Below are 27,781 nucleotides of genomic sequence, written 5' to 3'. Positions count from 1 at the left end.
AAGCTGCAAGGATTGTGATGAAAGTATAAGAATGAAATTCGCCTGGAACAACAGACTCAGACATACCCAGGTACTAAGTTGTTATGCATTAGGTATAATCAGACACAAAACTAATTTAAACTTGAATGGTACTGTAAAAAAATACCTGAAAACCAGGGAGAAGGGAATTGCTCTATTAATAGATAACTGCTCTGAAAAGATCTGAATTTACCACTACAATAACAAGAAATAGGACAGGTTACACTGTACCTAAAGCCTCATAGTAAGAGTCCTCTGACCAACCATGGGGGTCAAACATGTCCTGTGTGAGAAGAGAAACCATTACAGGAAAAGCCAAAGAAAAGCACTTTTGTAAAACTGTACTTGTGTGAATGTTTCAGACTAACCACAAACCAGTGACATAAAACTCATTTTAAGACGGTAAAACGGTAAGGACAAAAAAAACTTGAGTTTTACAGGTTCACAAAATAAACCACCTCCCACTTGACTTTTTACAGAGGATTAGCTTTATAACAAACCTACACTTGAGAAGAATAAAAAATTGCAGATACCATGGGGCTGCACATGCTTGAATGTTGGTCTCATTGCAGAGTTATGTGTGGTACAACTGATTTCAACAGAATATCACAGATCTGATAAGACATTTAACGACAGTCTCCAGATGAACATGACGAATCTGGCACAGTTTGTGTAGCTACAGACACAGTATTGCTCACCGTGAAACCTTATCAGTCAGTTCAACAGGTCATAATTTTAACATAATATAGTTACTCAGCTTGAGTAAACCACCTTGTTTTAGAAACAGAAGGACAATATTTGTGAAAAGCAAAGCTTGCAAACAAAAGGAGACTATTTGGCCCCCCTTTCTCATTTAGTTTTGGGTAGCTAACTGATCTAAGGATCTCATCCAGTTCATTATTGAATGTCATAATAGTATCAGCTTCAATGGCTGAGTGCGAGTGTCTACAGACACTGTACATGCACATACACACAGATTAAGAGACTGAATTGTGGCCACCATCAGTTAAAAATGGATTTACAGACGCTGATGTGTGCATGTATTACTATTACTGTGGTGATAAAACCTGAGAGAATGTCCCCTCAAAGTCAGCTACTCCTGACAGAGAAACAAAGTGGGGATTTCTTCACAATGTAAATGATTATTTTTTAGAAACCACACACCATTAAATAGCGCAAGAACTATTTGTTTCAAGTCCATCACCCTGTGTGGGAGCTCGGGTCCAGTGGAGTGTAGAACAGTAAACTGATTGCTAATCAATAGGAAGCCCACATAAAGTCAGGAATACGTGCATATGTAATTTGTGTTTGAAATTAGAGCCAAGACAAAACATCATATTGCTATGGGTGAACAACCCATTTCCACATTTTTCTGTGATAAATGTAACAAGATCCTCTGTCCGGGGATTTAAAATAATTAGATGAGCAATCCAACACTCATTTTAATCAAATACATGACTGGAGATTAGAAGGAGTTCCAATTAAACATTATTCACTTGCGAATGAAACAGCTCCAAATTCTAAGCACACCACACAACCTCAAATGACCAAACTTTTTCTTCATTGCTTCACAAATGGCAGGAGTCGCCAAAATAAAAAAAAAAAAAACTGTGATTTGAAAGGGCTAACAGTGAGACAGCATCACCTCCACATGCCTCACCTTAGGGTAGTTTGTGCCCAGTTCATCAATGCCACAGTACTGGATCAACTTCTCATAAATACTGAAAATACAAAGCAGAAACCAGGCCCTTGACCATGAGGAAAGATGCACATCAGATGTTGCTAACATGAGTATTTAAGTATATACTGCAATACACAATGGCTGTCTTTGTCGTGTAATTAAGGTGCATTCAGCACTTTGAGCTATTTCTGCTCTTATAAGTCTCTGACAACTGTTTGTATTGAATCAGAATTAGATTTTTCCTTTACCGGAGAGACTTTAAAAAGCAGTTTTGTCAAAAACATGACAGCAAGATGATGTGAACTGACAACCTATTGTTTGGAAACCTCCTCATGTGTTCTGGGTGGGGACCTGAGTGACACCGACATGATGGAATGTAAACCTGAAGAACTGCTGCTGGATGTTTCCCTGAATTATGAGCCCTTTGGTGGCAAAAATCAACAGAGAGGGCAATGTAGGTATCTTCAGGCCAAATATCCTGTTTCTGATTAAGTGGAAAACTTCTTTTCAGATGAAAACGGATCAAGTAATACACAGTGTATGCAGTGCTTGTATCAGTGGGCAGCAGTCTCACATGATGTGGTTTCTAGGGCATGCTGGGAAATGGGCTGGCAGAGATGGTAATTAGCAGGTACCTGGGGTTCCGGAACTCCTTCTTATTCTGGATGTGGCTGTTGGTGTCGAAGTCGCCATGAAGCTTCCGCTCATACAGCTTCTGGATCTTCTCCTGGAAGATAAGGAACAATTATAAGCCCACCAACTGAAGGGAGAAAATCGTCCGATATCTACAGCAAACATCTCCTCATAAAAAGAAACAATCACATAATGCCAAAATCATAAATCCAGATCTTTGCTCCCCCATTTCTGTTTATCTGCACCAGCCGAACCTTGAGTCGTGAAGTACAATTTTATAGACTTATTCTCACAGTACTCGTGTTCACATCGCAGGAACTGTATTTTATGTAGGGTCAGTTCTGAGACTCACTGGCTCTGCAGACCATCACTTTAATTCACGCTTCTTCCAATTCAGAGTTGCTGGAAAGCCGAGCCTATATTGGCCAGCAATGATCGCAAGGAGGGATACACCCTGAACATGACAAGTCCATCACAAGGGAAACTGACCCTGGTGTGAGTGTGCATGTGTCTATTTTCCTTGAAGCCAATTAACCTACCAGTATGTTTTCTTGATTGTGGGAGGGAATGGGAGTACCCAGAGAAAACCCCTGCAGACACAGGGAGAACATACAAACTCCACGCAGACAGCACCCCAGGTCCGGAATTAAATCCAGGGCCCAAGTGCTGCAAGGCAGCAATACTTACCACTGGAGGAAACTCACTCATAACCAATTCAAATGTTTAAATGATCAGAAAGTCTTGAGACATCTCTAAAAAAAAGTATAATCTCTATTTTTCTATTCCATTCCCAGCCAAACTGGTATCACCACTTGTGTCTTTAGGTCTACATGAAGCCTTTACGTTACGAGGCTGATGACAGGCTGCTCTGACACCCACCCAGTGAGCCATTCATTCGTTTTGATAGACTACTCTGCAGACATTTACAGAGATTGGAGGACTGGCAGCTCCTTCGCGGAGGTCATGACAAGCCTCACAAGCTATGCTGCCTTGTTCCTATTTCTTGTTAGAGGAACGGCGTTGTACTTAAAAACATTTGTACAATAAGTTGTTTAGTAGGCATTCCTATCCAAACTGGGCAAGACAATAAGAGAAATAAATTAACTACATATCAACACCTATGACTGAACAGTCACTTTAAGTAGGATTTTGGTTTGAAGTTATATCTATAGGACAGTCAGTGGCCTTTTCTCTTGACTGATAGGTCTACTGGCATCCTGTGCATATACATATAAAGCCATAAAGCTTATGCTTGAATTATTTTCTTGCTCTGTTTCCTGGACTAATGCCTCATCATTTAAATTTGTTCCCCTAACAAAATGAGACATCATCTCTCTAAAGCATGTATTTTGGAATATTCACACCCTTGTGATAGGGATTTGTTTCAGGACAATCAGCTTTTTTGGTTTCTTACAGACATGATCCCCCAACACAGATGCCAGATTGCTAGGTACCTTCTAGTTTTCAGCAGTTTCAAGGTTAGTGTTTGCACTAGGCTGACCCCAAACATGGTACTGCATTCTGGGAAGGGTGCTGTGAAAGAGGCTATTGTGCTTCCACTGATTTTAATACCTGAGGGCAATATTTGACAGCCAAGCTCAAGAGATCTCTAGGTATACGCAATACTCTCTTCTTTAAGAAATATGAAATACTATCTTCAAAAGCTAGCTTTAAAAACAGCATTTTTTACTTCTGGGCACTCAGGAACACTCAAATTTAAAGTTTACCAACTTTTAAATAGTTTATATTTCCAAATATAAGAATAGAAAGCTTCCTTCCCTTGTTAAAGGGGAACTGCTGTTCTAATTTTTCAGACTGGTTAGTAAATCTTGGTAACAAAATAAATTAATTGATGGTATAGAAAAATGTTCCAATTTCAAATTAAGCACAAAATCATGAACTTTTGTGCAGTCCCCTGGTGTAGCCACGGACGAGCGTTTGTGCGAATTATGAAGTGATGCAGTACCTTCCTGCTCACTAACGACTGTAATGACTAATGTGATACAATGTACGGGCAAATAAGTACAGGTTGTGCAGCAGACATTTCACTGCAGAAATGTTCCAATGTGATCTGCCTGCAGAGTTAACAAATAAGTAGTATTTGTCGGCAAAACAGTCTCAAAGACGAAAACGTGCACAAGTCTAAACTACATTTCTTAAACCTGAACACGGATACTGAGACAAGATTCGGTCTTATGCCTCCAGACCACAGGAAAAGGGTTCTTACCTTTACCCTCTTGCATTAGGCTGAGCAACAGAGGACATGAAAATAAAATCTTTATTGAATTTAAAGGCACCTATACTAGATGGACTGATTATGTGATCTTTAAAAAGAACAAAATGAATGGGGTTAACTGGGTTTACAGCCATGTGTACCCACTTTGATAAGGAATGCTCTCCCTCTTATTCTTAAAGGAAAATCTACAACAGTTGAACTGAAAGGTCCAGAATTGTCATACAGTACACACATAACGCACATTTAAAGCAGTGATCAGCATCACTTAAAACTGAAACCCTTTGCAGGCACCTGTGAAGCTCAATTGGCACAAGCTTCTTGTTCAGAGCAAGGTGAACCAGCACACCAGAGCAGTGGCTTTAACTTCAGCTAGGTTATTACCACACAACTGTGATCTGAACTGGCCATGCTTGACTCACATTTGGCCAGAGTCATTGGCCAGGCGCCTGCATGTTTGCATTGCTATAAGAAGGAACTCCTTCTTGTCCAGTCTGCCCCCTGATACCTCAGCGCTCGCATGAGTGTGAATCACAGTGAAGCTTCAAAAAATGGGCCATGTGCCCATGTGTCAGAACAAAGGATGCAGCACCGCAAATAAATGGAGATGCCAAACAGCAGCGGAAAGAGAATAGCAATTGCCGAATCTAAATTTAATCAAAACAAACAAACGTCTTCCTTTAAGATCTGACTTCAGCTATGGAAAGATCTCTCTCGGGGTCGAAGGGGAAGTCAGAGGCGCACATAGATCAGAAGAAGAATCACTCAAGAATATATATGGAGCAATAGAAACAAAAACATCAGGGAACTGAAAAAACAGGAAATTTCAATTGCTGCACACTTCTCTGCTAGAAGGGTAACCATGACAATTTGGAGTTGATAGTTCTGTACTGCAAAACTCCGAAAACAATTCCTATACCCGCCCTTCCTTTCTGTATGGGTGTTCCTGTTCATCTTTGACAGGATATTAGTCATAAAGATTGGAGTGCTACGCCAAGTCATAACACTGAGGTGTTCTCCTATACTGCTCTCACAGAAGCTCCCTAGGTAGACTGCTGCTTGAAATAATTCATCAACCGTCATCTGCCCAGAATGATACAGTCATTTGATTGGCAGTTTAATTAGGTAACAGGTTATTACATTAAAAGTGACACACTGATTTGAACAAGTAAACAGTTTTTATATTAGGTAGAATTTAAGTGAAGAATTGTATCCAAGGAAAAAAAATGATACGAGTTGATGCACATTAATTAGTACATTATCAATCTTTTAAGATGGAAACATACGGAACTTTTAAATATTACTAGCAATTTAAATTTGTGATTTGTTTTGTTTCTTGAAGCACTTTATAATGATGTAATGTTCTGTGAGGAACTGGTTTCTAGAATTAAAACAACTTGAGTAATGTTAGTTGTTCTCTGACCATTAACAAATATATTTTCTTTGAAGCTGTGGACCTGAGAATGGTTATTTGAGTTTAATATATTATCATTATTATAGCATTATCAAAGGAATCAAGTTCAAGATACACTATTGACAGTATCCTGACTGGTTGCATCGATGCCTGGTATGGGAACTGCTCCGCCCGGGATCGCAAAGTACTGCAGAGTGTGGTGAAGTCAGCGCAGCTCATTACCAGCTGTGAGCTGCCAAACATCCAGGATATCTACTCAGCCAGATGTCTTAAAAAGGCCAGGTCTATTCTCAAGGACCCCAGTCTCTCCTACCTTCCAGTAAACGGTATCGAAGCATTCAGCCAAAGACTAACAGATTTCAGAACAGCTTCTACCTCCAGGCAATAAGACTGCTAAATAGCCAACCTGCAGTTACTTCAGCAAATCACCCATAATGGCTACATGGACACACAGTTTTCATTGTATTCCGCATACTGCACTACTTGGACATAATGTATTGCATACACCCTGGACACATACTGTAGCAGCTCTATATTGAGCTCTGTCTGAGATTCTTTTATTCATTATGTAACCTTATTTTGTCAATTTTATTTTGTGATTTTTACACCCCCCAGTGAGCTCACAGAAAAGACAAGTCACTGCCAGCAATTACTGCTGCACGCTGTATTGTTTTGCATTTGATAGAACTTGATTGATTCAAACAGAATTGAGTTCGGCAGAGATTAGGGGAGAAAATAGAGCTATGACAAATGGCACAGTAATGGCATGTATTTAGTGCCAGATCAAGAACACTAGTCTTTACAGACTTCTACAAACACATTAATAATATCCCAACAGAGAGGTGGCTGCTCAAAAGATAAGAACAGCAGCTTATATATATATTTTTTTTTAACAATGCTTAAAAAACTGATTTTATTGTCTTTATGCACCTACCAAATACAAACTGATAAAAAAGTAATTAAAACATAAAACCATAACTGGTGAAACACAGGTAGCTGCAATAATTATCTTCAAACTTAGTGTACAGGCACTGCACCAGTGCAATTAAAAAAGACCTACAACTAGAGTTTGGATAAAATTCTGTTAAAAGGCAGGTAAGAAACAAAATCCATCCTGCAGAACGTAACATTTGATGTCACCAGGTCTGTAAATACCCATCCCAAATCAGCGCCTTTAATGAAACATTTATGATCTTCAGCACAACCACCTCAGTAGGATAACATGAAGTGACTGACTTTACCAAACTGAATAGCAAAGAGATCAAAGATTGCCTAATCCTGATAGCATTCCTGGTTTCTAGAACAAAGTATGCCTGTAAATCTCACTTCGGCACCACCAGCCAGATGCAGATTATTGCTTCTTGCTTATCTGTGCTGTGTTAGTTTAAAGCTCAGCAGTCTGAATTTCTCACACTTAAGATCATGACTGTATCCTGAGGAATCTGCTAGTCTGGCCTGGGTACATCTGCAGCGGAACACACATCACACGCCAAGTGTACTGATCTCAAGGATTCATGCAGATGTCGGCACACTCCTCTGTCTTCTCAATGCAAAACAAAGATTAGAAAACGTATAATGTAGAAAAAACAGTGTAGTTCAGTGTTATTATTACCTCTACAAAGATTACATTTCTTTTTTATATAGAGTATGTAAAAGTGCTTCTAACACATTTGTCCATTACAGTAATAAACTGTGTACAATGTCTAAAATTTTTTAGAAATTTAAAAAAAACGAAAGTTTTTGATAAAACCATGGCCCAAAATTAGCATTATGTAATTTGTTAATGCGATAGTGAAGTATTACAATTATTTATTTTTTCCTAGAATTTGCACAAATTTTACAGTAAAATTTTACCTGATAATTACTTATGCTTTTGTAAAAACAGTAACAGATTAATTTGCACCTTGAAGATTGCTATTGCTACACTTGTGGCAATAATTTTACAGTGCTACCACATTATTAAATAAAACATTTAAAATGGACGTTTTACATCCTAAGACTGAATTCAAATATTTGGCACAACATCACTTTCCATTTATTAAAAACTATAGCTGTACACAAAAAACAAATCTAGGTGATAAATTCTGGTATGTATTAGTCTTTTGCTTTCTGAAAACAGGAAGATATGCAATTTTCTGATGACTATGCATAATCAAAGTATATTTCATAAGCTTTAATATTGCGCAAAACAGGATACAGTTGTTTATTTAATGAATCAGAAATGAATCAACTGTTGAACAAAAAAAAATAAAAAAAATCAATATTAAGATCAGAACTGTTCTGTTGGACTTTGCACTTCAGTACTTCTGTAGCTCTGAGTCACGTTAAAACTTGTAAATTACAGACCACACAACATTAAGGCATTCATGTACTTTCAAAAAGCAAACTAAGGAAACATACTTGCCTACAAGCAGTTTCCTACAAAAACAATCTGATTATAGCTTTCTTGATATAGACTTGTTGAAACTGAATTAAACTTAGGGGCTATGAAACATAACCTCAGAAAGGAATATTCATCAACCGCTGTTAAGATCTTTTTTGCATACTTGTACACATTTACACTTCCTGCTCTTTCCAAGCATTCTATGATTCTGTACATTACCCCCAATTCATGAAACCTGTGTAGTACCATTAATATAGATAATTTAACATTATAAAGAAAACTTACAAACCACCCTGCTGATATTTCAAAATATCATACAGGTAGGTGTGAAACGGAGTGTGTACATCAAACTTGTCTTCCATTCTATGATTAATATTCACCTATAATGTTTCACTTTTTATCTATGCATTAAGAATCAGTTATGACATTTCAATAAATATCTGAAAATGTCTAAAGTTATCACTGACAATAAAAGAAGCAGGAAGCTTTAATATTATGTGACAGTGGTTTAGAAAATGTTCTGCACCGCTTTGTGGGAGATATCATTTTTAGTTTTGTGCCAAAACAGTATATTAGTCTTCAAATAATAGTCCTTACTGCTGGCATTACAAAAAGTATGAAACAATTTAGCAATCATGCAGGAATGTTATGGGAGTGTAGGCTTATAAGTTAATTTATTCAACAAACGAAACCGATTTAAAACATTTAAGATTTTCACAGCATTGAAATCACTTGACTCAAAAGGATACTTGGGCATACAATAACACAAATCAGATAAAACACATTCAGAATCTAAATTTTACATAGTTAACTGGTACAATAATAGTTCCGGTGTAGCTTCTATACCTCAATTTAAAGGAAGAAAACCTGATTTCTCAATGGGAAATTCTCAACAAGCAGACTGTGCCAGATAAGCACAGACCTGAACAGAATTCCCCAGATTGCTCTGCCGGGTGCACAGAAGACTCCAAGATCAGAGACGTTCTTTGTGCCCTACACTGGTTCTAGGAGGAGTTGAGATCTTGATAGGTACCATGTCATAAAACAATCAGAGACCTCCAATCAGCACTGCCCCTCTGATTGTGGGCCATGTTGCCAGTGAGGTGTTAAAAATCAATTGGCTGGAAGGTGGAATCAGAGGAGTCTGCCAGCACTTTCTCTTTCTCTCCCACGTGTGGTCAACAGAGTTACCAGCCATGAGCCGAGATACGGGAAACACAAAATAGGCGATTTCAAATTCGGTAGGTGCAGAAACAATCGGCAATGGGTGCGCCGTACTGACCTGCAGGTGGCTCGAGCACCGTCCTGGAGGCTCAGGGGGGATCCGGATTTCGTCGGGGGACATGTTACGCACCCGCTCCGAGAACTGAGCTGCAAAACGGAACCAAAACAACAAAAAAAATTAGGATCATTGTGATGATGTCCGCAATCTGGCGAGAAGCTTTTTTGGCTAAACCGAAGTCCTCAGCTGATAAAAGGATGCTGGGAAAAAAATAAATCTTCTAATGAGTGATCACAACTCATGGTACTGGTATATTAAAATCAAGTATGAAAAAATTAGTGTAAAATTTAAAAAAATGGCAAATGTCTTTAACATGGTTCATGAAAAAGCTTCATGAATACATCATTTCTACAATGCAGTACATGCAGGAAATGGCTTGCAGTCAGTCTTTTGGGTTAATGTAGTTTCTGACCTTTGGGTTACTTAGGAGTGGGGAAGTTATAAATGGAGCTTGAAGTATTTTCCTTATTTTCTTCTATGATTTACACAATTGGTAAACCATCATGGTTTGCAAAGCCCTGATACTTTTGGTTTTATGGGTTTTTGTAGTCACTGCCTACAGACGGTAATTTTGTGTCAATAATTACGGCAATTAAGGGAGTGAAAGTCTGAATTAGGTTAACACAAGCGGACATTCTGGAAATGTGCCGATACCAAGTGATTTATTTCTTAATGTTTGTCAGTAAATGCCAAAATATTTCTCTGCAGGGTGATCTAAGCAGAAGCTGATAGAATGTTAATGAATTAATACAGATTAAAGGTGCTTTTACAACAGTAGAAAAGAGACAGACATGTTGTGAAAGGTTTCGGAAAAGAAGGGGAATGAAGCCCTTGAATGTCTGGGAATGAGTTGGGGGGTCCTGTGCTCTACTCAGTGGTGTGTAATGAGGAAAGCCTCTCTTTCTTTGCCTGCCTGGAGGTGCTGTTGCGTGCAGGACTGTGAAACAGAATCCACTTCGCCAGAGGAGGGCACAGAGAGGGAGAGACAGACGGGCGGAGTCAGTTAAGGAAAGTAGACTGGGAATGAAACCACTCCTCTGTATTATTCTTCTCTTTTCACTCAACATGACAATGAGTGTATTACATTTAATAACTGTAATAGAGTAGCTAATGCAACACTTCAAACCGGCTGTTTAATTATCATTTATGTTGTGCGGATAAAAGCCGTCAATATGAACATTCATTCATTACATGATCAGCCTGATTTCTGCTCAACCACACTAATCTGTATTACAACAATCAAAGGTGCAGAAATGGTAAAGACACAAATACACTGTTGATACTTCTACATGTATTGTATATTGTAACTTCTGAATCTAAAACTTTTGCACGACACATTTTGAAAAAACCCAGAGGAGACCGAGTTAATACAAGGCAGTATCTCGACAACGTCAAAGTGTTTTTAACCTAGAAAACAGATTTACAGGTGTGCAGGTTGGAAATGTGGAAACTAGGGAGCTACGTGCTCATCAAGGAAGCAGCAAGGCTTCACTGTAGATGCTTTCTAAACATCCGGAGGACCGTGCCAGTGGGATCTAGGGCAGTGCAAGTTTTGAAGTGGTTTACATACAATGAATAGCTTCCACATCAGACACCTCCACCTACATTTATAATTGGATTAATCTACAGTCACTAGCATAAACTTCAAGCTGAATATGAAATTCAATATAACAGGGATCTGAGGGCTGGGTGAGTTACAGAAGGAAAATTCTGCCACTGCCGAGGACCCAGTGTGTTTTGGTGTGAAGGAGTTATCCACTGTCTAGTGAGGACACTGAGTATGCTCAGAGCCCACGAAGCAACCAGGATAAAATCCTATCAGCGACAAATCGGTGACCTTTAGGGGACTCCCGAGAGGTGCTACGAGTAAAGGTGTTCCCTCCAAGTGCAGGCTAGGCTCACTGGTTGCAGCTCGGTCAGGTCACTAGCCGACAGTGAGGGGAAACCCTGAAGTGCAGAAGCACAATTGGCAGAGTGCTGCCTGGGTAGGGTAGGCACTGTTTAGCAAGGTCCAGCTGCTGAAACGGCAACTGTGACCTCCAGAGAGCCTGCTGGCTTGCAGTGTCATGTGTTCTGGACATACTGCTCCTGCAATCTGCACTAACTCTCCTGGAAGGCACCGTAGTGTTTGCAAAGTGTAAAGTGTCAATGGAATGTGTCGGGTAATCCACATCTTCCCCGTGTAGCGACATGAGTCATTACTGGAGAGTAGAGCCCCAGGTGACAATTTCAAATTGGATGGGTATACAACAAAAACACATTTTTAAAAAGTGACTTTAAAATACAGATGGCAAGGTTGCCCAGGAGGTGGTTAGCATTGCTGCCTTGCAGTACTAGAGCACTGGGTTCAATTCCTGGGGTGCTGTTTGAACCCTATGTTCTCCCCACGAACATGAACAAGTGGTTAGAAAATGCATGAATAAAAACACATAACTTTAGCATTACAATGGAAGGTGAAAGCCAAATAATAAGGATCACAAAGTAGAATCTCTCTGTTAGCACTGGAGAGGAAGGTGGCCAGACGGAGAGAGAAAGGCCTTGGGATAGAGGTGAGTGAATTCAAACTGTTTCTAAAAGTGCAATTAGGATACAGTTCTGACACAGGTCAGGAAATGAAGTGAATACATCTATGAATAAAGACAGAACTGTAGCCTAATTGCACTTCTTTAGAAGGAGGTGTGTAGCAGCCAGTTCTGAGACATAAAAGCAGATGCTGAAGCGGTAATGAAAATTTGGGATTTGGAATTTCTCCTAAACAAGGTACATCATCGGGAGCTAGCTGAGCAAAGCAGAGTGGAGCTCCTGCCTGAGGAATCTGCTGTGCAAACATGTTTCAACTGATCTGCCCTGCACTGAATCTGAGCTGCCAGGGAGTGTTGGGACTTGTCTCTGGAGCAAGCTCTTCGTGACTGGAGGCCTCGCATTTTTGCGTGTCATTATATCTCTCAAGAAGGCTTTTGTATGGTTTGCACAGAAATGACTTCATCAGTCCCAATCTTTTTATCCAGACGCCACAAGACGGGGATCTGGCAGATATCCCCGGGGCATCTGGGTACGCAGAACGAGTGAATGTGCGTTCGTTGATCCAATTGTTAGGAATCACCCCCTCTCTCACAGCCTAATTGTGAGAAGCATAACATAACTGTGTACTACAGAATGGAGCAGACTTAAGACTTACTGAATTCCTTGTGAATTAAAGGTCAGTGCTCAAAAAATGCTCAAAAAAACAAAAAGTAAACTAAAAGCCCATTTCAATCAGGTATCTTATTCCAGTATCCTATTTCTTATGTTGCCTTTACAAAACAGTGTTCTTAATCTCAGTTTTAAAGACTTAGAAATGTGCAAGTGTATCTTCAGATTGATAAACATTGACTTTGCTCTTCTGAGCTATCAGAATTCCAGGGCTTTTACTATTCAGCAGTGACGTAATAGCAGTGACACTCTCTTCCACCAAGAATGGACCATGTACAGCTGTGATAAAGCTGTGCTTTATCGTACTCTTGTTCCTTCAGCTCACGCGCAACTAACACTGACTGCCCCTTCAGAAGGATGGCTCAGGATAAAACATCTAGATGCGTGGCAGATACCCCATGTATTTAAAAAACGCACACATCTAAGTACATAATGCACCAAGGCGCCTCATCAAGAAAGGCCCCCTGAACCTGATGGATTTGACTGCAGCTTCCAATTGACAGATACACATCTTTGAGAAGCTGCTGCTGTTAGAAAACTTGAACCTAACAGTTCAAGTGTAGCACAAACATCAAGACAAGAGCATTTTTGCCACATTAATGGAGCTACTAAAAACTGGTGTTTTTGTTCTTTAAACCTTTTTTACAGTTGCATAGGACTAATAAGAAGGGAAGCAATTCAGTATTTCAATCTCTGAAGCACAGTAACCAGTAATAATACATGCTACATAATGAAAATGCATTTTAAATAACTAGTTTATCATGAGGTACTGGAGACTCAGATAAGGGCAAAGCTACCAACACAAGAGTTAGGGTGTGGTGGTGAGGTAAGGTGAACAGATTAGATATGGAAACAAGGATGTTCTGTGTGAACAGCTTCCTCTCGTGCTGCGGTCATCGTGACTTGGTAGACATCACGGGGCGCTACACTGGTTGGCTTGTTTTCCCCGAAAGAGACGAACGCAGCTTGTACGCATCTGCTGTCCCTGCGCCAGTGACGCTCCAGTCCAGACAGGACTGCTGTTCCCTCAGGCTCTCAAAGGAGCTTCCTCAGCTGCGCAGGTAAACATTGCATTAACATCCTGTGGGCCCCTCCCTGCGACGTGACTGATGTGTTCACAGGACCGCGCCGGGCCTCACCTTGCCTGACTCAGAGCCCTGCAGCTATGCTTCATCGTACTCTGTGATGAGCACAGCCCTGCTCACGCTAAATCTCTGAAATGTGCCCTAAAACCGCAACAGCACTCAACGCTGCTGTGCAAGAGAAATTAAGCCCAAGGGGCCAGGAAACTGCTCCTCTCTTGAACAGGCAAGTCAGACACCAGTTTTTCAGAGAAAAATGTTCCACAACAGAAGTTACAAAAAGGCTAAAACTTCTGGTTGGGTTTTTCAAGTAAAGCGTATCTTAGTGGAATAAAGAAGCATGGGGCCCTCATGTCTTCAGAAGGGTTCAGCATTTATCAATTAAAGGAATGTGTACTGGGTTTCTTAAATATGTGATAATGTTTCTTTATTTGCCCTATACAATTTCTTGCATTAGGAATTCGTCTTTTCGTATACCCCAGCTTTTCTCCATGAGACACAGACACACAGAGAAGCTTGGGGTCAGAGCGCAGGGTCAGCCATTATACGGCGCCCCTGGAGCAGTTGGGTTAAGGGCCTGGCTAAGGGGCCCAACGGAGTAGGATTCCTCTGCCGGCCACAGGATACGAACCGGCAACCTTCCAGCCACAGGCGCAGATCCTTAGCCACAGAGCCACCGCTCCGCCCCATAAAGCACCTTCCTTCGAGCCAGATTCGAACCAGTGACCTAAAGATTCCCAACTGTTCTTACTACAGTCCTCCACTCTACCAACTGAGCTATCGAAGGGTTATTGTATTCCCAGGAGTGTTGCTATAGTGTCTACAGCAACACACTGCTGTGTAACCTCATACATCTCTTAGAAATATAAACTGTATACTGTATGTAACGTAAATGAACAATTTATCCAAAGCCTAAATAAGTGTTTTCTAATGTTGCAACAACTTTCATGCTAATTCAACTTAGATTGGGTTGTATCAGAACAAACAAGAAACAACAGAAGAAACCAGACCTGGCCATTTAATTTTAAATTCATACTAATCAGAAATATCAATATCAAGGTCAACCACGCTAATATGAAGTGTTGTAATAAATATCCATCACATTTACCAAGCAATTTTATCTATTCATCGACATTCACATCATTATCTCTTCAAAAAAAACAATCAATTTCAGGTGCAGTTTTGTTCACTTACATCATAAACCTTAAAGCTTAAGCTTGTATTCACCTGGGCACCTCTTACACATAACATCATGGACCACATTAACACAGGCTAAAGCAATGTTTTCTCAACTCCCTTTCCTGTTGACAGCAGCAAGTACAGGTTACTACATACCTAGAGTTTTCATTTCCTTCATAATTAATATTTTTATTGTAAATTAGTTCCCCAACACAGCCCTTAAAAACATATGCTTAATTTGAGAATTATGTAGTCGCATTCGGCAGCAGTCCTGAATCAGCCTTAAAGTATGGATTATTAGTAGTTTATTCTAAAAAGCTACACATTTCTCACATATATTAAACACCAGGCAGCCACCTGGTCATGAGGAGGTGGGAAATTGTATTTAAAAAAGGTGAATTAGCAAGGCATTGAGGGGCAAAACAACCTCACGAATTAGTAAGAGTAAGAACTGCAGTCTCCATACCATCCCATACCTTTCCCAAACAATAAATCATCTGGGATTTAGCATGAGTCAGTGACAGGACCAGCCTAGGGTGCTGTGGTCTGGGCAGGGCCCTGCTTTCTTGGTGCCCCAAACAATGATCCCATACATGGTGGACCACAAGACTGACTGCAGGCACCAATTACACCCCAGCAAAAAAAACGCTGCATTCAGCATAGTCTTTGTCTAGCTGAACAAAGCACATCTTCAGGCTTTTGCTTAAGACCTTTGCAAAGGAATTCCAATTTTTCTTTCCTTCAAAAAGCTGTTCAGCATCTAAAACATTCCAGTTTCTGGTATGTGTTCACAACACTGATGTAATGCTGAAGTAAACAGACAGCACCCAATAAAATTTTCTTTTTTCGTTGTGATTTGAAGTGATCCAATTGTGCGGGCCATTACAAACAACATATCGCTGGAAGGATAAGTAGCGTAATATAACCTTATCCAAAGTGCAGCCCAATTCTCCTGCTTTCTCTCTCTTGATTATCAGGTTTGATACCGAGAGTAGGCTTTTCAACAAGGCACCTCACTGTATGAGAGACGCTGTGCAGAATTTAGAAAAAAGAATGCTGCAAGGGTGTCTGGCAGCCATCATACTTCCACATTGTTAGGATCTCTCCTGTGATGTTGCAGGCATGGCTCCTCCATCTTTTCCTGCCCTGGTTAATTATCTAAACATTCATATTTATTGGACTTAATACTGGTTAGTAAGATAACTCATAAGGATCAGGATGTTTTTATGGCTAAAATTGGTTTTCACTATTTCACTCCATGTATCAGGGTTACCTGTTACCTAGGGCAAAGTCAAAGGATAAAGATAGAAATCGTCACCCGGGACACCTGCTTGACTGGAGGCTGCATTTGTATTTCTTCTCCTTCTCTCATATGTAAGACCCAGCAGCCTTATCCTGCTTTAACTAAAAAAGCAGGTAGAGGCAGCAAGTGTGCAATTGTTCAAGTACAATCTACAAAACAGAATTAAATGTTAGAATGCATCTGAAACGCATCGCTCTTTGGAGTGCCAATGACCCTTCTAAAAAATATTTTTTCCCTGGGTTTAGCAATAGGTGTCTGTGTCTGCGCTCTTTCAGCATGCTGGAGAGATGCCAGCCTCAAGCTGATCCATGATCTCTGCCAAGAAAAGGGGAGTGCCAGACCCCACCTGGTACAGGTAAGCTCCACTGCCCACATGCACATGTGGAGGCAAGAGGAGGAGGTTCTCGACAACAGTCTAATAATTCATGGCACCTCTGGCTTGGATTGTTCACCTTCACTCACTGTGAAAATTCCCTGGATCAGGTTACATGTAAGACGCAATATTGGACCAAGAACCAAGATCAAAATCGCCTAAATCTTCACAGTGCTTAACTGATGTCTGTCTCACTTGTAAAGCAACATTGTAATGCAGTGAGCAGCATGATCTTCTGAAGGAAAACCACCCACTGGGCAATATGCCAACAGGGAAAATCTGATCCAGTATACATGGGAAGTATCTGGCAGCTAGGTTTTCTCTGGCAAGCAGGGCCTGGCACAGAAGGCTGTGTTAAGCCAAACACACTCAGTAGCACAACAGGCAACTCGGCAAAATGTGCGGAGAAAAATGGTTAATTTAAAATAAAGAGAGCGCTTCTTTACACAAAGAGTGGAGGGAGTCTGAAACATTATCCAGCCACATTGGTGAAGGTTGCACCCTCGCTGCTTTTAAGAAATTAAGTGAATGACATCCACCTTCTAGAAACCTAGCGCAATGGGCCAACTGGACTTGGGTCATTTAAAACACAATTATTGTTCTATAAGGCAGTTAATGTAAGTCTGACTTTACTCCCTGACCAGAAGTATGGTGGCACGCGTTTTTTGATGAGCGTGAGTTTAACACAGATGTCTCTTGTAGTGCTAGTGCATGTACACCCTCCATCTCCCACAATAATTTATTAAGTGTAATATATACCAATATATCATACGCACTAGACAATGTCTTTTTGTTTGTCGATTAATGATCCTAGCAATGGGTAGTCGTGACATGCCATGAACTAAAGGTATGTGGTGTCAAAACAAATATTTGCCTTTATCTATTAAAACTAAAGATTGTGAGGAAGGTTGACACTCATTTTGGAAAGAGTTTTTTTCAGGTTGTCTATGATGAATGACAAAAAAGTGAGCTACTTCATGCTGAAAGACATTGCTTAATTTTATGCAACTACAACTCATCTTCTCTCCTGCAGAAAATCTCACAAGAAGCAAGAGCTAGTGAGCTTGGATACGTCTCCAAAACAAATAGGAAAAAAGAGGTCTCACACAACAGACATCAGATGGCAAATTAAAAACGACAGATTGCAACTCCAAAGGTTTGCGACTAAGCTTTATAAACTTCACTAAAGATGACTCACCAACCAGCTCATTTGGGTCCCTTTTTTCACCTTCTGAAATCTCCTGGAAGACAGCAAAATGAAGAGAAGTTAGGTTAATTCCATGGAATAATATATAAAACAAGGAGAATCCAGAACCTGGATGGCACTGGTTTTATTACTTTGAAGCCTCATGTTTTACATCGGCCTTTTTCTTCTTCACCTTAACAGTTTCTTTTGGATAAGCTAAAGGTACCCGTAGGGCGATACATAATATTTTCTTATTACAAGTGTTTCACAGTTATTCTGTTCACTAAAATCCTCATTATTCATAAGAAAATCAAGTGTGATGCCCTTCTTTTACAATAAACCTACAGTAAGCAAAACAGGCAGAATGCACACAATTTCACAAGTCATGAAACCTTTCAGCCCAGCAAAGGTAGAAAGGTTAATGATCAAAATTTGCCAACTTAATACACTTTTTTCTCCATCCTGCAAAATGTTTGGAATACTCTTAAAATGAACGGACAATACCATAAGGTAACAAAACCTAAAATTACACCGGTGTTATATCTGCTGACTAAATATTTGTTTTTTAATTAAAAGTGGATTAGGTAATGCAAACTGTCACAGTAACAGAAATCCCTTATCATATTTAAGTGGTAACACTTGTCCACGTCTCTGCCAGCACAATAACCTGATTAACAACCTGATGTGCCTTTCCCAATATCATCCTGGGATCTACCCCATTGCCTCTTCCCAGGTGTCCTGTTGCATAGACGCCAATCTGCTGGGCCTGGGGAATGGGACTACCTCTAGGCAAGCCCACACATGGCTGCACAGGACTGTGTCAGAATGTCTGAAGTTTACAGAAGCAGAAGGGCAAAGAGGCCTCTTTCCCCAGCAGGGTTAAAACCAGGGAGGAGAAAACAGCATTGCCTACAAGTACATGACACTGAGAAACCAGCTTACTTTGTCATCAAGACTGAGCCAACACCCCAAGCCAGTGAAAAGAACACACAGACTTCATCTTCTGAGGCAGGACTTTGATCCCAAGACCCCCCCCCCCCCCCCCCCCCAGAACAAAAAAAAAAGCCTGTTGTGCTCAGTCAAATCCCAGCAGCTATAAACTTTCTTCCGAAGGAATATATCTCACAGCAGCAGGCAGTGTTTTTTTAAGTTGCACAAAGTGCTCTTTTTAAAAGGTACTCCTTGCCAAGACCCCGGGCACCAAAGGGCACAGCTCTGAGGAACAGTTTGCCCATTCACACACCCTGACCGGTACACAATGCCAGTGCTGCCTGCGTCACCTAGCAACCAAACAAGCATGTCCAAGTATTGTTTGGAAAGGGTTGTCCTTCACACCAAATGCATTAGAAGAGTAAATGTGGCTGTAATAAAGCTACACAACAACACTGACACTTTCTTAAGAAACAACAAGCGCACCATGTCAGCACCCCTTAAGGAATAGGGGTCCTAGAATACTGCCTTTTTAGATATAATGTGGTTTAACTTTTAACAAGACTTTCGTTCTCAGCAGCCATTGCAGAATTGGAAATTCTGTTAACCTTTGGGACGTATGCAGTGTGTTAGACATTTAGAAAGAGGTACAATGTGCCATAAACTATTTTTCTTAAAAACAGAGATAACAAGAAAAGAAAAAAAACATTTAAGAATACATTTCTGAATAGGAACCAAGGATCCACAAAGGACTTTATGAACTGCAAAGCAATTAAGATTTTAGGTGACAAAAGAACAAAATGTAATAATTTATGGCTCATAAGCACTACGTTTGTGCTCACTTCACTTGATGTACTTTAGAATTAAATAACCTATTAAAATACAAAGACTTTTTATATGATAATTATCACCCTTAAAGACTCCACATTTAAGCAGAGTGAAACAAGAAAACAATATCCTCACCTAAGTTAGGAGATGCAATGCATATTAAAATATATTTAAAAGTGTGAGGATTGTCATAGAACAAACGTTAAAACATGCAATGAAACAACAAATGTTTAGAGGGCTTCTGATATTGACCACAGAGGCTTGGTCATTAAACTTCCGATTCTTTGCAAGCCAATTTCTGCTAGAAGATGTAAACTGCTAAAGAGACTGAAGAGACAGATCTGTCTATTGCGCTGCCTTCACAACCACAGCAACCTTCAACAATTCCAAAGCCGATTGCTTTTTTTCCTTCATCCTGAAGATCAGATGGTGAGCTAGGAGTGGCACATATCTGGAATAGCAAACTGGCTGCAAAAATGTTCGATAAGCCCTGACTGGAGAACAAATACAGACAGTAACGTAACAAAATCATTTGAGTTGCTTTTGTTTATTACCGAGTGACAATGTATTAAAAAAATTCAGAACAAATCAATATTAATGTATACATCATAAACTAGAAACGCTAGTTTTAAACAAGCGTTTATTAATTGGTTTGTTATTAATTTTTAAAAATCCAGTTTGCTGATGTCGTCTACCCAGTAATAACACTTGTTTCAACCCAAGGCAATCAAGGAAAGGGAAATTTATTTCTAATTTTAAAAGTGATAATAAAAGTTGATAGGTTGCATTAAAACATCACTGACTTTTAAAAAACTTTTATAAAAGCCTTAAAAATATCTAGTAACATACATGTAAATGAAGATTAACAATGTATGGATACTGATGCATGTTCTATGAGTTCTTAAAACCTTTGGCTGTATTTACTTGTTTGGCCAAATAAAGTTGTTTTTTGGCAAAAACTGCTCAAGAAATCTATACCCAAAAGCACAAATGCAACATTTTCTATTGGCTGCAGTCCCATTGCCAGAACAGCATAAAAGAAGCAGTTTTTCAGAAACTGCTCAAAAACTCTGATAAAATTGCTAAAAAACACCAATCATTCTTAAAGAACCATTTATACAGTGCCACAATTCTAACAAGGAATGTCCTACATCATAAAGACCTGCAGAATTAGCCTTAGGTTCACTGGTGCAGTGCTGCTGGCATTAAGATTTAGATTAAAGAGATCTGCTACTGTGGAATTACTGCACTGTGCAAAGTGCTGACACTAAAGCATCTTCTGCTGGCTGTTACTTTACCACTGAGGTTGGCAGAAATTAAATAATTTCCTATAAAACATCCAGGGAGACTGAATCACAAGGAAGACAGTTACATACCATACTCTAAATACAACCATGATAAAAACAGCAATACCTATTTGTGTGCAATGACAGTGTTGTGGGGGACTAAATACAAAAAGGTTGATGCCATTACTTTGAACAGCATATATTTTCTTAAAAACATGTTGTGAAAAGACTGCAAGCTGTTCATTTTGTGATTAAAATACAGCAAAGTTCACTACAAAAGCTTTAAGTGATACACACATGGGGCCTCCTGGGAGAAGGTTCAAATGTCACTGACGGAGGAAATTCACACTGAAAACTGAAGAACAGGCGCAACAGATCAGCACGAATTTTGATTTTGTCTTCTAAAACAGGACGGTAAATGTTTCAACATCCATGCTTTGTTTTTCAGATATACAGCAATGAAGTGCAGGTCTTCGCATGATTGGAATAACTGGGCTGCTTAAATGCAAGGAAAACGAAACACTTGCCCACTTACTGAACTGAACTGCATCTTTTTGTTGCCCCCATGGGCCTCTCAGGGTGCAGGAGAGGGTTAATGTCGGCGTGGAGGCATTAAGACGAAAGCAGGGCTGGGAAAAGGATTTATTTGCCGCTCCAGCTCTGCACAAGGAAACCTATCACAGGAAAAGCCAGCAGATGAGAATGTGGTACTGGCAGGACTGAATGGACTGCAGCCAGGAGTCTAGGGCAGGGCAGAGCAGAGAGCCCAGCATGCCAGGCAGTACTTGGAGATATGATGTGGGCACCTAACAGTCCTGCATTTCTCTGTCAAGGTTGTGCAGGAGCTCTTAAAGTGCGGCGTTCCACTCAACCATATGAAAATCTGTGCTATGCAATTTACATCAGTTAATATGTCAAAATAAACAATTGCTCAAGAATATCGGACGTGAGAAGTTTCTCAGGACTTAACTAAGAAAAAAAAACTTTCCTTTTCACTTAACCAACAGGTCAAGCTGCCCTGAATGCCGTCTCCCTCTAGTGGTTAGCTCAGCTAATTTCACTCTGCTTAGATGGCAATAGGTTTTAACGGGTGGATAGCTGCGTTGGCATGTGTAGGCTGCAAAGGAACAATAGGTTTATTCCATGCTGAAAAAAAGAAGAAAGAAAACAACGTTTCGGCCGTGGAGCCTTCTTCTGGTGTGGTATGGTGTACTGTATGGTGCTGTAAAATAGCAACGATCACCATTGTATTCTGCCCTGCCTAGTAAAAAGAAGCTGAAACGTTGCGTTTTCTTTCTTCTTTTTTCAGCATGGAATAAACCTATTACTTGTTCCTTTATAGGTTTTAACAGGCAGATAATGCCGAAGTAAGCAGAATGAAAATCGATTCAATATATTCTCAACCGCAAACTGATCTACGTACTACAGGGCTATATAAATATACTGTGATTCTGTTCCCAGAATGTAAAGAATTAGGAGGATTGCCTTTTCTAATTTTTTCCATTTAAATTAATCAAATGAGTATAAACCCATATAACCTTGGTAACCTGAGAATCATGCGATGGAGCTTGATGAATTAGTTGTAGCACTGACCTTGTCACATTGTGCATGTTTTCCCCAAGTCTGCAAGTCTGACTTGCTGACTTAATAAAAAAAAAGGTAATTAAAATCAATCTTGCTTGCAGACAGATTATTTCATCAAGCCCAATTTCTTTAGAAAATAACATTATACTGAGATCGATAGTTTAACCTGTTACAAAGACGTGACAAATTATAAGGACATCCTAGAAGTAACAAACCTGAATAATACGCATATTTCAATCTTCAGTGGCTAAGAACCTCAGATTTGAATTTCACTTTATCATCTCAAAATCACTGCATTTGACTGCGATGTCAGATGTAGAATTTGGTTTGTTGTGTGTTTGTGCCTAGAAAGTGAGATACTTGCACTGCTACAATTCGAGCAGTTTTGCCAGTGTATTACAAACTGCACATTGTCTCCCCCTTGTGTCCCTTGTCTTATTTCGGCTGACAGGCCCATCATCATTACATCACTTTATTAGCCCTATATAATTTCTTGCATTAGGAATTTGTCTTTTTGCATACCCCAGCTTGGGGCAAAGGCCTTAGCATACCACGGTATAACTGGACCCATTACAGATGCATCTTCAGAACATCCTTATACACCATGAGCACACAGGACATGCAATAATGCTGGGAAAGGCCCTGAGCAGGGGACTCTCAGCTGACGTTCATAGATTCCTGGACACCTGCAACGTGAACAAACTAATGGACAGTCTGAACTCGTGCAAGACCACCTTTGGCAATCCCATTGGACTACAAACCACTTAAAAGCTGGTATTTACTAGTTAAGACAGTAGGAGTTTATTAGGAAAAGCACCTTTTTTTAACCATTTTTTTAATGGTGCGTTTGAATGATCAATACCTGTGAAGGAGCTTTTATGATGTGAAACCTATAAGCTTTTAAACACTATATTCACACAGATATAATATTAATGAGAGAGGAGTACCTAATGGTTAATTCAATCATGAGTGCAACAGAGAAAAATCAGGAAGACACTGATCTCATCTATAAACTGACCCTAGGGAATGTTTTACAGTTCTGAAGAGCCTCTGTATTTTGGTGGCAAGGTCACCAACTGCTAACAGGCAGATCCCCAGTCTGAGAAAACAGGCTCCAGATAAGACTCAAGCCAACAGAAGACCTTGCGTATCAATTGGACTGCCTCTAGCCCTCCACCCAGCCCCGCTCTGCCACCTCCCTGTTGTTTTAGGCACTCAACTTCCTGATATATTTCCTGCGCAGAAGCGAGGGAGGGAGCAATGAAATCTCCCACTCAGGAAACCTGATTCTCTAGGTGACCGATTTGTTTTTTGTGTGTCTGCTCGTGCCTAATCCCCTGATAAAATAGAAAAGATCTGCATGTTTCAACAGAAGCCGGGCGGGGCTCTCAAGCGCCTCAAGTGGTAAAGGTCTCTGCTCAGAGCACAGGCTGTGCCCAGGCATCAGGAACTGTGCAATGATGGTAGAACAGTGATTCTTGACCCTGATCTTCAAAGACTCTTCCAGTGCGGATTTCTCCATTTACTCATTCCTACTCTTAATTAAACTAATAATTGAATTACCAGACCTTTATAATTGTTTTTAGCTCTTGAACAGGTGACGATGCTGCATTTAAGTGACCAATTAATCCATGCAACTTCACTTGTTATAATAATAATAATAATAATAATAATAATAATAATAATAATATTTTCTGGACACTCCATTCAAAGTACATTATAGGTAATGGGGGCTCCAGTCCACCATCAATGTGTAGTCCCCATCTGGATGATGAAACAGCAGCCATAGTGTGCCATTACGCTCACCACACACCAGCTATCAGTGGGGAGGAGAACAGAATGATCAAGCCAGTTCATAGATGGGGATTAGGCATGATTGGTAAAGGCCAGGGGAAAATTTGTCCAGGATGCCAAGGTTAATACCCCTACTCAATCTGAGAAACACCCTGGGATTTTTAATGACCATGGTGTTGCAGGACCTTGGTTCTATGTCGCCTTTCACAGTATAGTGTCCCCATCACTATACTGGGGCATTAGGACCCACATAGGCCACAGGATGAGTACCCCCTACAGGTCCCACTAACACCCCTTCCAGCAGCAACCTTAGTTTTTCCCAGGAGGTCTCCCATCCAGGAACTGGCCAGGCTCACCCCTGCTGAGCTTCAGCGGGCTGCCAGTGGCGAGTTGCAGGACGAGATATCTGTACTTGTGTGGGTTCAAAGAAGACAGCTGCCAGTTTTCTAAGCTTCACAAGCAAGCAGGAGAGTCTTCCATTTTGCTGATGTGAGAAAGTAGTGCTATTGATGATAAGTGACAAGCAAAGGTGCAGAATGTCGGCAGGTTGTCAACAATGAAAACCACCTGCATCCAACAAAAGGAAATGTTAAGTCCCAAAGTTTGGGGAGTCTTGCAAACTGCTCTTTGGGGGAACTGAAAACAGCTTGCAGAGTGAAACAGGGGTCTGATGTATTGCTACCAGGTTGCAGAGGTGAACCAAGTCACAAATTAAAATAACCAATGGTGTAAGGTCAAAATTAACTGGATTCCAGCTTTTTAAAAAAAAAAACAACAAAACATGACCACCTCCTTCCTCTGTCCAATTATCCACTTCACCACAACCAGCTTCTTTAACCTGCTGCTCCCCAAGGGAACGGCCAGGTTGCCACAAACGCAGCCGTCTTCATTCCAGCCATAATTGGTCATGTCGCTTTTAGGCTGTTACTCGAGCAAACTGGTGTACTACTATATGTACTGCAAGTTAATAGTATGTAAATATTTTCCTTAGTATATTCCTTAGAAGAAATTTTCTTCTGTATATACACAGTATCTACCACCAGTTTCTATTTGTAACTCTCTCCAATACTTGAAGTTGCATTCAATAAATAACTTAATTCATTTGCTGTTAATTGTTTGTATTACTTTGATTCACCTACGAGGATGCTGGCCAATATATTTATAACAGCCAAAAAGATAAAAACATTCAAACAAATTAACAAAAATCATTATAATGACTGTCCACCCACACAAGCTCAAGGTTATCCTAGCTGACAGGCTAAACATGTAACTGATTGTATATTCAACACTTGCAGCTTAATTTGCATAACTAATTAGCTTGTATATCAGCGTAGAGGGCTGTCAAGTGTTGCTTCATAGTTAAAATGTGTTTTGATGGCTGGTTCAAAGGATGGGCATATTATGGTGATTGCAAAATGATTACCACACCCCTAACATTCTATTGCAAAGATGTGCATCTGCTGGGACAATAGGTTTAAAGCCAGGGTTAACACAGTGGAGATCTGATACAAGGATACACAATCAGATATCAAATCAAGCAACTGTGACTCAATAGGAACAGAGATGACTGATCCATCTCATTTGGTCAGAAATGTTTAGTCATTAATAACACCAATACTCAACAGCACCCTGCCAAAGTGACTTAATTTGTGCCCATAATCTGAAGTCATCAAGACTATTAGAAGTTCTTAGTTCTTGTTCCTTTCACATACTGCAAATGACACACCTGTTGACTCTAAACTCTATGCAACACAAGACTGGCTGCTGCAACACCTGTCAGTCAGACTGTGTACAACATTCACAAGGCAGTATTTCTAGAAAGACAAAGCATTAACATTGCTTTTTTGTTGAGAAGCAGTGCTTTGCCTCTTTGGACTTATACATGTGCTTGACTACAAGAGAATTACAATTCCCCAAAAATGTAAAAAGCCAGACATAACCTTGTATTGCCCTTTCAATTTTCAAATTATTTTCATTTGTTTGTTTAGTGCTCTCACAACAACTTGTCATAGAGCACTTTCATAGCTATTAACTATACTGACAGGGCACCAGTTAAGGCATCTGTACGTCAGGTTGGAATATAATGATGTCCATTACCACCTCTGCTATATAACTGAGCTGTTTAGCATTGCAATATGAAAACTCATGCCAACTCCTTTTCTGTACTATAATTAAGGAACACTACTGATGGACATGGATTTTTTGTTCAAGAAAAGTAGACTTGGTTGGCTACTGTGGTGTCATCTGCATGGATTATGTACGTTCTCCCCGGGTTCATGTAGGTTTCCTGTCACAGTCCAAAGACATACTGGTAGCTTAACTAGTTTCTGGACTCAATCAGCTCTTAGAAAATGGATGAATGGATTAAAGTCCACATTAGCAGTAGACCAGTGCAATGCCACAACTTTATAGTGTAATGACTAATGGACAATGAATAGACTTATCCATAGTTATAGCATACTAAAATAAATAAGAAGCCTGTTGTGTAAATGACAACATTCGATATTTTCTTTCTTTATAGCTGACCATAAGCTTCCTACAGTTCCCCCCACCCCAGTGAACTCCAAGGGGGTGGGGGCTGAAATACCTTTGCATCATCTGCGTCAAGGCCATCGAGGTCTGAATCGTCCTCTTCCTATAAAGACAAGAATGCAAAGGGTTAAAGGAGGGGAGGGCGCTGGCATCAGGGTGGGAGGGGAGGGCGCAGCGTGCCAGCAGCGCTGGAGGCAGAAACATGTTCTTCAGTTGAATTCTTCAAAGGCAAAACAAATGCAGGGCTGCCAATTTCCTTCATGCTGTAATCATGGAATTCGGCACTGGGAGCGGGATTTCGCTGCGTTTAGCACTGTACTCCCATCATGTGCATTTTTGCGCTTATAATATTAATCTTTTTTTTTTTATTCTGTTTTGGTTTTGCACTACTTAAGTTCATCATATATGAAAGAGTTGGAGGACGAATAGGGGAAGAATAAAACACAACTAAAAACTTTTCTTAATGAGTTGTTAGGGGAATGGGGGATTCGTTTTCTAGTTAAATGTCTCAGGTGATGTAATCTCACACAGAATGGTTGGTAATGTTCAGCACAGAGCAGAACAGAATATGTCATTCAGGTCGGTACTTAACTGACACACTTGTTTCCAGTGCTGTCTCCTAGGATCCAATATCCCGGTCAGAGACAAGCCTGAACACTGCAGTGAACAATCAGCTGTTCTTCTGCTTATTTGAAATGCAGAGTCTAGAGCGTCAGTACTGGTGGAATACTTCAAACTTTACGTAACATTAAAACCAAGTGACTTAAGAAGCTGGAAAAAGACTTAGTTCTAAAATGTATAATGAATGATCAACAACAGCTGAGACCAGGAGGAAACACTCAGAACTAAGATTTTGAGTGCTCATGTT

The 27,781-nt window shown here is 40.1% G+C and overlaps 1 protein-coding gene across 4 annotated transcripts in view; it reads right to left on the bottom strand.

The window, feature by feature from the left end:
- The window catches only part of sap30bp (SAP30 binding protein), a 48,199-nt gene that overhangs the window by 6,504 nt on the left and 13,914 nt on the right, over positions 1-27,781 (bottom strand). For 3 of the 4 annotated variants that reach the window (XM_088599512.1, XM_088599513.1, XM_088599516.1), the window contains 6 exons: positions 26,969-27,016; positions 17,972-18,014; positions 9,645-9,733; positions 2,335-2,426; positions 1,679-1,739; positions 250-301 (listed from right to left, as the gene is read on the bottom strand). In XM_088599512.1, coding sequence (XP_088455638.1) covers positions 250-301; positions 1,679-1,739; positions 2,335-2,426; positions 9,645-9,733; positions 17,972-18,014; positions 26,969-27,016 — 385 coding nt within the window. The remainder of the gene's footprint in view (positions 1-249; positions 302-1,678; positions 1,740-2,334; positions 2,427-9,644; positions 9,734-17,971; positions 18,015-26,968; positions 27,017-27,781) is intronic. The other variant, XM_088599515.1, reaches the window with a different exon arrangement.

Source organism: Lepisosteus platostomus, chromosome 11, assembly GCF_059453375.1.
Source record: "Lepisosteus platostomus isolate fLepPlt1 chromosome 11, fLepPlt1.hap1, whole genome shotgun sequence".
Lineage (NCBI taxonomy): Eukaryota > Metazoa > Chordata > Actinopteri > Semionotiformes > Lepisosteidae > Lepisosteus > Lepisosteus platostomus.
This window is presented reverse-complemented; position numbering and strand designations above follow the sequence as displayed.